Source organism: Larimichthys crocea, chromosome XXII, assembly GCF_000972845.2.
Source record: "Larimichthys crocea isolate SSNF chromosome XXII, L_crocea_2.0, whole genome shotgun sequence".
Lineage (NCBI taxonomy): Eukaryota > Metazoa > Chordata > Actinopteri > Sciaenidae > Larimichthys > Larimichthys crocea.
In genome coordinates this window covers 9169699-9182110 of record NC_040032.1, presented here as the reverse complement: position 1 = coordinate 9182110, position 12412 = coordinate 9169699, and the positions used below count along the sequence as shown (strand labels likewise).

Sequence of the window (12412 nt, the reverse complement as noted above, 5' to 3'; positions counted from 1 at the left end):
ACACCGGCACTAGTTCGGTGCAGGTGATGCGCGCTTCGCTGGCTCGGAGGACGGGCCGTGTGTTCCTGCAGAGAAAGCCCCAGTGTGAGAGCAGCACATGCCGGATTCAGACACCGGAGACGAACCGACATCCTGCGGCACTTCCGCCGAGCTGCGCCTCTCTTCGGGTCGGACACAGCTGACATGCGGCGTGAGCGCCACCTCCTGCCCGGAGAGAGCAAGGACCCCACCGGGCTTTACTGTGGGACGTTCGTTCTTTTTAGGGGTCGGGTCATTTGACTCGAAAAAGAGTCGGCTCCTAAACGGCTCTATAGCGATGATTGGTATGTGTACACATATATCATGTATGTATTAACACATAAAGTTGACTGAACTTGATCCTATACTGAAGCATTAAAAGTAAAATTACATTTTCTAATACCAATAAATTGCTGTAGCCAACTGTTTTCATTGCATTTACAGACTCTTGTAACTCTCTGAACCACCCAATGAATGGATAATTGTTTGTAAAACCACTCTGCTACACAACACCTACGTATAAAAACTATAAAAAGCATAGAAATACTGATTCTTTTCTACTATCACTCAATGGCTCACTCACCTGTAACCACACCCACCTGTCAGTCAAAGCGTCCACGCTCTTAATCCTGCATAACTTTAAGCCTTAATATAATGTGAACAGGTGAGTTGTATATATTCACACCTCAGTACAGTTGTCATGAACGCGGGGAAATTGCTACGGACCAAAACTGTTTTTTGTACCAGGCTGTAAACATGTTTATTTCTGCTGTGAAGTTGGACATTTGGACATGGGGACTTATGGAGACTGACTCACTTCTGGAGCCAGCCTCAGGTGGACGTTAGAGGAACTGCGTTGTTGGCGCTTCCACATCGGCTTAATTTCCCAGCCACAGAGGTTGTTAGCTTGTTGTTAGCTTGTTTTAGCTGTTGTTAGTTGGTTGTTAGCTTGTTGTTAGCTTGTTGTTAGCTGTTGTTAGCTTGTTGTTAGCTTGTTGCTTCGGTTAGCTTGTTAGCTTCTTGTTAGCTTGTTTTAGCTGGTTGTTAGCTTGTTGTTAACGTGTTTTAGCTTGTTGTTTAGTGTTAGCTTGTTGTTAGCCTGTTAGCTTGTTGTTAGCTTGTTAACGGTTGTTAGCTGGTTGTTAGCTTGTTGTTAGCTTGTTGTTAGCGTTGTTAGCCTGGTTGTTAGCTTGTTAGCTGGTTGCGTTAGCTTGTTAACTGGTTGTTAGCTGGTTGTTAGCTTTGTTTGTTAGCTGTGTTGCTTTTTAGCTTGTTGTTAGCTTGTTAGCTGGTTGTTAGCTTGTCGCTTGTGTTCGCTTGTTAGCGCTTGTGTTGCAATGTCCATAAGTCCCCATGTCCAAATGTCCAACTTCACAGCAGAAATAAACATGTTTACAGCCTGGTACGAAAAACAGTTTTGGTCTCTGTAGCTAATTTCAACATCCATGACAACTGTGCTAACATTACAACCAGCTAACAACAAGCTAACAAGCTAAAACAAGCTAACAACAGCTAACAACCAGCTAACAGGCTAACAACCAGCTAAAACAGGCTAATAGGCTAACAAGCTAACAACCAGCTAACAGGCTAACAACCAGCTAACAAGCTAACAACAAGCTAACAACCAGCTAACAACAAGCTAACAACCAGCTAACAAGCTAACAACCAGCTAACAACAAGCTAACAACCAGCTAACAAGCTAACACAAGCTAACAGGCTAACAACCAGCTGACAAGCTAACAACAAGCTAACAACCAGCTAACACAAGCTTACAGGCTAACAACCAGCTAAAACAGGCTAACAGGCTAACAACCAGCTAACACAAGCTAACAGGCTAACAACCAGCTAACAACAAGCTAACAACCAGCTAACAGGCTAAAAACCAGCTAACAAGCTAACAACAGGCTAACAACCAGCTAACAACAAGCTAACAACCAGCTAACAAGCTAACACAAGCTAACAGGCTAACAACCAGCTGACAAGCTAACAACCAGCTAACACAAGCTAACAGGCTAACAACCAAGCAACAACGTCTGTGGCTGGGAAATTAAGCTGATGTGGAAGCGCCAACAACCTGCAGTTCCTCTAACGTCCACCTGAGGCTGGCTCCAGAAGTGAGTCAGTCTCCATAAGTCCCCATGTTCAAATGTCCAACTTCACAGCAGAAATAAACATGTTTACAGCCTGGTACAAAAAACAGTTTTGGTCTCTGTAGCTAATTTCCCCGTTCATGACAACTGTACTGAGGGTGAATTTATATACAACTCACCTGTTCACATTATATTAAGGCTTAAAGTTATGCAGGGTTAAGAGCGGGGACGCTTTGTCTGACAGGTGGGTGTGGTCACAGGTGACGTGAGTCATTGAGTGATAGTAGAAAAAGAATCAGTATTTCTATGCTTTTTATAGTTTTTATATGTTGGTGTTTCTGTCTGCTTTGTGTAGCAGAGTGTTAATACATTCATTGGGTGGTTTCAGAGAGTTACAAGGGTCTGTAAATGCAATGAAAACAATTGGCTACAGCAATTTATTGGTATTAGAAAATGTAATTTTCAAGTTCAGGTCAACTTTATGTGTTAAATACATACATGATATATGTGTACACATACAATTCATAAGTCAAAACAGCGCTATAGAGCCGTTTAGGAGCCGACTCTTTTTTTGAGTCAAATGACCCGACTCCCTAAAAAGAACCGAACTTCCCATCAGTAAAGCTCGGTGGGTGTCCTTGCTCTCTCCGGGCAGGAGGTGGCGCTCACGCCGCATGTCAGCTGAGTCCGTCCCCGAAGAAGAGGCGGCAGCTCGGCGGAAGTGGCCGCAGGATGTCGGTTCGTCTCCGGTGTCTGAATCCGGCATGTGCTGCGCTCACCTGGGGCTTTCTCTGCAGGAACACACGGCCCGTCCTCCGAGCCAGCAAAGCGGCGCATCACCTGCACCGAACCAGTGCCGGTGTTCTGCGGAAACACGTCCCGTGTAACGGTTTAACGGGCTCAGGAGCCGGGACGGACGGTACCCACAGAGGAGGAAGTTCAAGTTCTGACGTCCAGGTGTGGAGAAGAGTCAGCATGACGTCAGGCAGCATGTCCCAGAGGATGGTGTGGGTGGACCTGGAGGTGAGACACTCACCTGCAGCTCACCTGGAGCTGCTAATGCTAAGCTAAGCTAAGCTAACACCCAGTCATCATGACGCTGTGTTTAAGTAATCAGATTACTGTGAGGTGTAATGTAACTAACAATAAGCTGGACATGACCACAGACTGTCTAACACCTGGACGTAGTCTCCGTGACGTCCCCGCAGACTGTCTAAAACCTGGACGTAGTCTCTGTGACGTGCTGATTTCACGTTGTGTGTTTTCACGTCGTGTGTTTCAGATGACGGGTCTGGACGTTGACAAGGACCGGATCATTGAGATGGCGTGCATCATCACAGACTCGGACCTGAACATCTTGGCTGAGGTGAGTTAAACACGTTGACTGCACTGCAGCTTGTCTTCACCTGTCCTGTGGGTGACGCTCACCTGTTCGTGGTCGACAGGGACCAAACCTGATCATCAACCAGCCGGACAGCCTCCTGGACGGGATGTCGGACTGGTGCAAAGAGCATCATGGAAAGGTGAGGTCAGCTGTTACATGAACCTTTCTGCAGGTTTGGACACATCCCAGTAAGGTTGCAAAGGGGTGGGGTAATTTGGAAATATTCCAAATCAGAAACTCCATGGGAATAATGGAAATTTATGTAAAATAATTGGAAACTTTCCATGGGAGTAATCCGTAAATTTACAAAACGTGATACTTTGTTTAAATTACCTGCAGTTTCCAGTATATTCCCATAAATTCCCATTCAAGTGGAATGTTTCCCTATAATTCCCCAGCTTAACCTTCCACGGAAAGTTTCTGGAAATTTACCGGAAACTTTCCACCCCCTTTTGCAACCTCATTCAGTAGTCTCTGTGTGCTCTGGACTGGAATCTGGAGTAGCAGATGTTCAAGTGTACCTGCATGAGATCTGGTTGTTTTAGTCGAGATGATGCTTAAATATATTTTCAACAACTATGTTTAAGTTCCCTGTTAAAGGGCCGACCTTCAACTTTGTTAATTCCCGGTTTATTACCATAAATTCCTGTTAATTCCCATGGAAAGTTTGCGTGTGTGTCATGATGTGACTGTACGGAGAGCAGAGCTGCTTGATGTTTGATGGCATCAAACGATGTAAACACTGATCAATGTGCAGCACTCGAGTGATTGTAACGTCAGTGTCACGGTCTCAGTCAGGACTGACTCAGGCTGTACGGGACAGTAAAATCACGCTGGAACAAGCCGAGTACGAGTTCCTGTCCTTCGTCAGACAGCACACCCCGCCCGGACAGTGTCCCCTCGCTGGTGAGTTCTGTGATATAAGTCGAGTTTTGGTTCCTGCTGTCACGTGTTTCACATGATTCCTCTTCCTGCAGGTAACTCCGTGCATGCGGACAAAAGGTTCCTGGACAAGTACATGCCACAGTTTATGTACCACCTTCACTACAGGATCATCGACGTCAGCACCATCAAGGAGCTCTGCAGGCCAGTGTTCAACAACAAGACCTAAACTACACGTCCTGACTAACGATCTCCTCGGCCAGTGGAAGATAACGTGGTGTTCTCTCTTTCAGACGGTGGTTTCCAGAAGAATACAAGATCGTGCCTCACAAGAAAGCATCCCACAGGTAAACATCAACAGAACCGGGTTCAAGCACAGGCTCTGAGACCAACAGGGAATAACGTCACACTACCGAGGTGATTTACAGACTTTATGATGGAACGATGGGGACGCCAGGAGCCAAACCCGGCAAGAAAACCACCTCGGTAGGCTGCTGTGTTCCCTGTTAGACAGTCTAGACTGCAGACAGTTTATCAGCTGGTTTGACATCGTCTGGGTGAAATAAAAAGGCCGTCCTTGAAAAAGACGTCGTCTGCTTGGCAGCATATGTTGCTTCACTGCAGTCCACCTTAAACTGGCTTAAATAAGTCTGTGGATGCAGAGAGAAGTGTGTCCACAGACGATGGTTTGATGGACAGTGATTGATTTTCAGCCTTGTCCCTTGTTACGGAGCTTTCTTCTAATTGGCTGAATCTTGAGTGATGAAATCCACAGATTCTTTAAAACTCTGTTTCTCCTTCAGAGCGTTGGACGACATCTGGGAGAGCATTAAAGAGCTGCAGTACTACAGAGCCAACGTCTTCAAAGCGTCGACAGAAGAGAAGAAGAGTACGATCGTGGAGAACGGAGGCGACAGTTTGCACACATGAGCGCTGTGCGGCCACATTTGATGGTTTCTTTGGTTTTAGTTGCACCCCATGATCCTTTTATTTCAGTTAAACGTTTAAAGAGGAGCGTATTAATATGATGTTTGTTCAGACGTCTGGGGTTGACTATCATTTTCCCTCATATTTAAAATTAAACCAAATAAACCACACACACTGAAGAAGTTTGAGTGACTGACTCGAGTATAAACCTGTGAGTGTGGTGTTGATGGACACTGGAACAGGAATCTGATGGCAAACGACCAATAAACCCGAAACGTTTGGGGAAAAAAACATTTTGTCTTCAAGTTATTAAAACTCCAAAAGTCTTTTGATCACTCACGGTGCCTTTACACACACCGTTCACACACTGATGGCATCAGGAGCAATTTAGGATTCAGTATTTCTGCTTAGACATGCAGACTGGACCCACTGTAACTCCAGAACCGCTGTCTGCAGCTGTCTGAAACCCTCATGCAGAATTATTTTTGAAATATTTGAAGTATTGGAATAGTTACATGTCAAGTCACATCTGATACAGATAGTTCAGTCTGTAGGGACTTTGGGAACCGGAGGGTGGCTTGTTCAAGTCCAGTATGAAGGGTGGACTGTCCAGTTTACCTTCTAAACAGGGTATGGTGACTTTCCAAGTCATTTGTAACGACACCCACCTGTCAATCCAAGCGTCCACGCTCTTAATCCTGCATAACTTTAAGCCTTAATATAATGTGAACAGGTGAGTTGTATATAAATTCACCCTCAGTACAGTTGTCATGAACGGGGAAATTAGCTACAGAGACCAAAACTGTTTTTTGTACCAGGCTGTAAACATGTTTATTTCTGCTGTGAAGTTGGACATTTGGACATGGGGACTTATGGAGACTGACTCACTTCTGGAGCCAGCCTCTGGTGGACGTTAGAGGAACTGCAGGTTTTTTGGCACTTCCCATCAGATGGAGGGAAATAAAAAGGACGGATCTTAAACTTCAACACAGTTCAACATATTTAGAAATATAAAAAAATCAAACATACATGAATAAACAGTTTCTCCTGCAGGACGCCTAAGTGCCTGTTTAATAATGTAACTTGACCCCATGAGCCACCTGTGCACAAGAAGAGCCAGGAGGAAGGAAACAGGTCCTGAATCCAGGTGAAGTCACGTGACTCTGATGTAACCAATCAGATGTCTGCAGCGGAGCGCGCTCACACGTTGTCTTTGGCGAGGCTCAGCAGCAGAGACCTCTGGAAGTCCTCGTCACACGACTCGGGGATCAGAAACTCCAGCAGCAGCTCGCAGATGCAGAAGATCAGATGCCTGAAGGTGATCACACAAACGGAGGTTAATGACATCAGAGACAAACGAGGAGCCGACGCAGAGACGCTTAAAGTCTCCATGAAACACGTACAAGGAAGTAGAGATCTATTCCCTATTTGTCTTCCACGTTTCTGTAAATATGGTCAGATAGGCAGGTCCAGTGAACACGTAACTAAAGATGAGGGTTGGAATGAAGACACACTGAAAAGCAGAGATGCAATCTTGAGGAAACACTCTCCTCACTCCAGCAGAACTTTGAGATCCCGTCCATGAATGTCACAAACAGGATTGGGCAATGGGCAGCCTCAACACTGAGGACGTGTTTGAGTTTGGTTATCAAAAGGAGGTCACACAGAGACAGACTCTTGGTTTATTGGACTCACTTGTTTATCCAGTGGTCCTGTAAAGACTCCAACATGGTCTCCAAGGTCAGTCTGTACTTCTCACTTCCCAGCACGTCAGTGATGAGCTCTGCTCAAACAAAAGCACAGCGCAGCTTCAGGAGCCTGAAACTAAAAAACATCACTGAACAGCTACGATCTGACGCTGCGTACCTGGCAGCAGCTGCATCAGACAGTCCAGGCACTGCTCTTTGGTCTCCTCTTGTTCTGCGGCGCTGCGCTCAGGCCGTGGTTGAACAGGCAGCGTGCCGCCCGGCCATACGGCTTCCTGCAGCACTTGTAGGTAAATTACCCAGCAGGGGGCGCTGGTAAGGTGGGCAACTCCTACATCCAGCCATCTGACACAAAGATTTAATGTTAAAGTGTTCACCTGCAGTAAACTTCATACAGGTTTACACGTGATAAAACAAGCTTAAAGAAGGTCCCACCTCTCAATGAAGGTACCAAACAGCAGCCTGATGGTCTTCTGTATGTTCTCTGTGCACAGCCAACTCCACTGATCCTTCATCAGCAGACACAAAATGTTCAAAGCAACATCTGCCACAGCTGTATCTGCAACACACAATACATCTCTAGTGAAATCCTGTTCTGTGCTGAGATTCTGGATGAAACAAACTGAGAGAAGACTCTTAATGTCAACCTGCTCCGTGACTCTTCCCCGACGTCGTCTTGTCTTTTCTGGACCGCTCACAGCTCTGCCCGGCCGCCTCTTTCCCATTCGACCCACATAAAAGTCTCTCCTGCTCTTTGACGAAGCTCTCCAGGCCCGACAGCGTCATGCCGTTAAGACCCTGAGGAGCCATCGTGAGCAGAGCAAACATGTGGTATCTGTTTCCACACTTATAGGTCAGAGATGGTAAATACAGGTGACTTACAGCACTGCCTTCACTGAAGCAGTATGTCACTTTAGGATGTAGGTCAGGTATGTTGAGAGATGGGGAGATTTTGCTCGGGAACATGAGCCTCCTGATGCAGGAAACAGAAGCAACAGAACACTCGTCACATCCTGTGACCAGGAACCTTCTCAAAAGAAACCTGAGGCGTTAAGTGTAAAAACTTCTCTAACTCTTTGGGTTGAACTGTTGCATAGGTCTCACCTGTACTTCCTGTTGTCCATTGTTCTTCCGTCAGCATCTCCGTCGAGGTCCTCCGTTGGACTGAGGGGCTCAGGATGAGGGAAAGCTGTCTTCAAGGTGTCTAAAGCGTTTTCCATCATCTTCGATCAAGTCGAGAGAAGACACGAGATCATTAAATTGTCCTTACACCATCGAAAATACAGAAAGCAGTTTGCATTGAATCCATGGAGTTCATTAAGTGTTGAAAGACAGATGTTGTAACCTCTGGACGGAGACTGGAAAACTGTTTTCTCTCTCTAACGTGGTATCAATCTTCTCATCTAACTGATAGCAAGAAAGTGTTTTTCATCTTGACTGTGTTAATTTTTCTCTTATCTTATGAAACCAATACTCCAAGGTCAGATAAAAACAGCAATCACACTCAGATCTACAGTTCACCTTATCGATTCTTGACTTGACAAAAGGCTTTCTTCCAAAATACGTGCAAACATCTGAGTTGAGAGCGAGGAACTCTTGCATGTCCTCACTGTTGGATGTCTCAGGAATGCTGCTTAATTGCTAGAGAACAAAAAAAAAACTCATCAAATTACAGAAACACAAAAAACATTTCTGTAAGTTATGATCTCAGTACCTACTTTAAGGAATGTATCCAGTTGGGTTTTACGAGCTTCAACCTTGTCACTGTCTGCATTGCCGAATGAGAGGTCGGGGAACATTTTCTTTGGGCCTTTGACGTCTGAAAACCACAACATTGACTCGTCTGTGAAGATTCTCAGTCATCCAAGTCATAGTTTATGGTTATTGTAGGCAACTGGACTTGCTTAGTTTCTTGAAGAAACTTCCGTTCTGTTCATGGTTCTTCAAGAAACTAAGTAGGTCCAGTTGCCTACGATGACCTTCAGCAGGTAACATAACTTTCAATGATGCTTCTGTCTTTAAGTTCAATGATCAATTAAAACTAATTTCTTACTCTTGATTACTTTCTTGACTTCAGGCTTTTCCTCTAAACGTGTTTGCAAGTTCAGGAACTCGCTGTATCTCCGGTTGACGGTGTGACAGGACGCAGGTTGCGGAGTGCCACCGTCTTCTGCTTCAGCCACCGTCTCAAACTGTAAAACAAGAAAGTGCAGGAGGGGGGTGACGTGCATTCATCAATAACACATATTCAAATATCAGGAGGTGGCGTTACCTTCACGGTGTAGAGAGTATAGGGATGTGTGCCTGTGCCCCGCTGCTCCTTCGCAGTGACGGTACCAGAGATTTGCACATTCTGGATGTTCACAGGAGCAACTTGGTTGTTGGAGGCATCAAAGTTGCAGGAAGTTAGACAAAGTCTTCTCGGAGGAAACTTTGGGGATTTCTCTTGGGCGATACCAGTTGGCCACTGGGATTCCTCAGCCACCACCACCTTTGGCCCGAGATTTTTCAGAGGACGGAAGCAGCCGATGGTCTCATCGTCCTTTAGAGTGATCCTGTTGTAGAAGTTTGTTGGAGGGCCGCAGTCACAAAAGCCTTCTCTCAGGTCATCTTCGAGGTCTGACTGAGTTAGGGAGTCCATTGAAATGATTTTGGACTCTGATGAGGTGGAGTGATGTCCGGACACGAGTGAACTGCTGTTCTGTGAGGAGTCCGTCTCACAGAGTGTCGTCTGGCTCTGCATGTCATCAAGCTCAGAGGTGCTTTTGCTGGTGAGACTGGCTTGATCAGAAGAACAAGAACATGACCTGCATGTGGTCCAGGACTCCTGCTGGATCTGACATTTGTATAGTGTAGCCACCAGGCGCTTGTCCACGTTGGTTTCTTGTGGTTCTCTGGACTTAGTGATTATGTCTACAATGGTTTGGTTGAGCCAGTCAGGATCAGATAACCTGTTTATGAGCGGCAACATCACGTTGCAGGTGATGAGCTCTGTAACCATGTAACCTCCTGTCCTGGTCTCCATCTGAGGATATGGAACAAGCACATGTAGGACGAGGTTTACAAGTGCTCTTGAGTAGCTGAGCTCAGTGGTTGCACTGCTCACCGCTGGATGGAGGGCATCTACTTCACTGTAGAGTTTCCAGAGGCTAATGCTCTCCTTCTGGGTCAACTGTATCTGTCTCGCCGTCATGTAACTCTGCAGGTGACGGCCGTACAGCTCGAGCAGCCTTTGAAAAAGTGCTTTTCTGTCCACTCGGCGGGCACGCTCCTTCAGCTCCATCACCGACTCCAGCATTGAATCACACACCGCACGTTCAAACTCCCCCTCCACCTCCGGCATCAGAGTACGATACCACGAGGACACAAAGTCACGCACGGCTTTGTGGACAGCGTTGTGGATCTCGTGGTTCAACCTCCACTCATGCTCAGGTGAATACAGAGGCGTGTTAATTTTGCCAAGAGGCAGAAAGTGCTCCAAGTGGAGAAGGCTGTCTGCATCCAGCAGGGCGCGGGACCCAAGCCAACCACCAAGAACCACCAAGAGACTGGTGAAGATGCAGAGAAGCCAAACGTTCACAAGGAGATGGAAGAGGACGAGCCATGCCAGCACAGCACCGAGCCCCAACAGCCTCCGCTGCCCAAGCAGTTCTGATAAAGTCCAATGACTGGACGTCTTTGTGGAAGGCGTCATAGTCAGCGGGTCAAACGTGTCCTGCAGAACAAAACAATAAAAAAAAAAATAAGAAGGTTTCTTATTTGATTTAACCAACCAACACTTGAAGGTCGTCGTAGGCAGCTGGAGATGCTTCGTTTCTAGAAGATGCTTCACCTCTTGGACGAGAAGGTGAAGCATCTTCAATGGATCCTCTGACAATCACAGCTCCTGGTTGCAAAACCTTAGTTGCACAATGTTTCTGGTGTTGTTCTGTTTTTTAGGACTGAAACTAACAAATCTTCTCATTATTGGTGAATCTGAACCTTTTCTTGACCCTTTGTTCTTGAAAATGTTCAGTCAGTGATGAAAATAGTTGCTGGTTAATGGACTCATCTTTGCAGCACAGTCTTTTTACTTTAATATAGTTTTCCTAAAGTGTCATCTAGTCTAATCAAAACTGTTCTGCATGATATTAACCACATAAACATCTACAGGCGCCAACACCACGGTTTATCCTGCTAGACTTGTTGCCAAGGCAACATGTAAACTTCAACAGTCATCTCCTGCCTGATTTATTCACAGAGCTACACCCACACCACCTCCCCCAAACCGAGGTCACACAGAGCTGATGTCAGACACACAGTCACACTGCACTTATTAAAAACATTTATCTCGGCTGTAAAAAGGCAGCTTGAAAACAGGAAAACAGACTTTACCTGACAGGCTGCAGGAGCTCTGGCACGTCCTCCTCTGGGACTTTGCTTTAATCCTTCAACAAATCCATTATCTGGATCAGTCTGCAAGTCAAGACAGACGCACACACGGACAGCTTGCAGCTTACAGGCTGCAGCAGGAAAACAGCGTGCATGTGTTTGAAACCCGGTACAGTGATCAGTGAACGAGACCCGACCCAGAAACATCTATCTATCTATCTATCTATCTATCTATCTATCTATCTATCTATCTATCTATCTATCTATCTATCTATCTATCTATCTATCTATCTATCTATCTGTGAACCACTAGATGGCGCTGTTTCAAGCAAACTTACATATTGTTATATTTTGGTGGCAGCTTTTGTCTGTAATACGATGTCGATTCAGTTTGTTGGTAATGGTAAACTGAATGTACTTTTATTGGTATATTGGTATTAATTTTATATTTCAACAAGACAATGACAATGACCCCAAACACACCTCCAGGTGCTGCGTCACATGACCTGACCTCCACAGTCACAGAAAGTTTAGGATATTTGACTTCCGGGTGCTGCCGTGATATTATATAATGAAAGTAGGATATTTAATTAGCATGCAATGGTAATTTCTATATTTCAAACAATGTATTGAAACTAAAGTTAACGTCTCATGCTGCTGATGACGCTCTGTGACACTCATTCCTGTTTGAAACCAGGATGGACTGTCAGGTGTCGTCTTGGTGTCATGATGTCAAAATGTAGATACAACAGAACATTTATGGATCACACACGTGTTTGTTAGAGAACAGCATGTTCTGCATTAAGTACTGAAACAATGAACAGCTGGACATTCAAACGTTCAGAGAAGGTCACGTTAAAGTTCACCTGTGACGGTTAGAGTGTGTTTCAGGTGAACTACGAGGACCCCACATGTAAAGCAGTACCTCTGCCGACCCCCTGTGGGTCATGGACCCCTGGTTCTGAACATTCATGTGTGTCGTTTTGTTGAAATAATAAAGACAAAAACACCGAACTAAACTTTTGACTTGTTCT

At 45.5% G+C, this 12412-nt stretch overlaps 2 protein-coding genes across 2 annotated transcripts; one reads left to right on the top strand and one right to left on the bottom strand.

The window, feature by feature from the left end:
- Window positions 1–2741: 2741 nt before the first annotated feature.
- smfn (small fragment nuclease) lies at window positions 2742–5592 on the top strand. The gene is made up of 7 exons (XM_010753278.3): window positions 2742–3131; window positions 3391–3474; window positions 3554–3631; window positions 4287–4398; window positions 4470–4578; window positions 4668–4721; window positions 5178–5592. The coding sequence occupies exons 1-7, from the start codon at window positions 2841–2843 to the stop codon at window positions 5302–5304; spliced, it is 855 nt and encodes a 284-aa protein (XP_010751580.3). The 5' UTR covers window positions 2742–2840; the 3' UTR covers window positions 5305–5592.
- Window positions 5593–6202: 610 nt separating this feature from the next.
- snx19a (sorting nexin 19a) lies at window positions 6203–10701 on the bottom strand. The gene is made up of 11 exons (XM_027273745.1): window positions 9280–10701; window positions 9061–9199; window positions 8726–8826; window positions 8529–8648; window positions 8112–8230; window positions 7890–7980; window positions 7655–7805; window positions 7443–7566; window positions 7168–7352; window positions 6997–7084; window positions 6203–6613 (listed from the first exon to the last, which is right to left on the bottom strand). The coding sequence occupies exons 1-11, from the start codon at window positions 10699–10701 to the stop codon at window positions 6502–6504; spliced, it is 2652 nt and encodes an 883-aa protein (XP_027129546.1). The 3' UTR covers window positions 6203–6501.
- Window positions 10702–12412: the final 1711 nt, after the last annotated feature.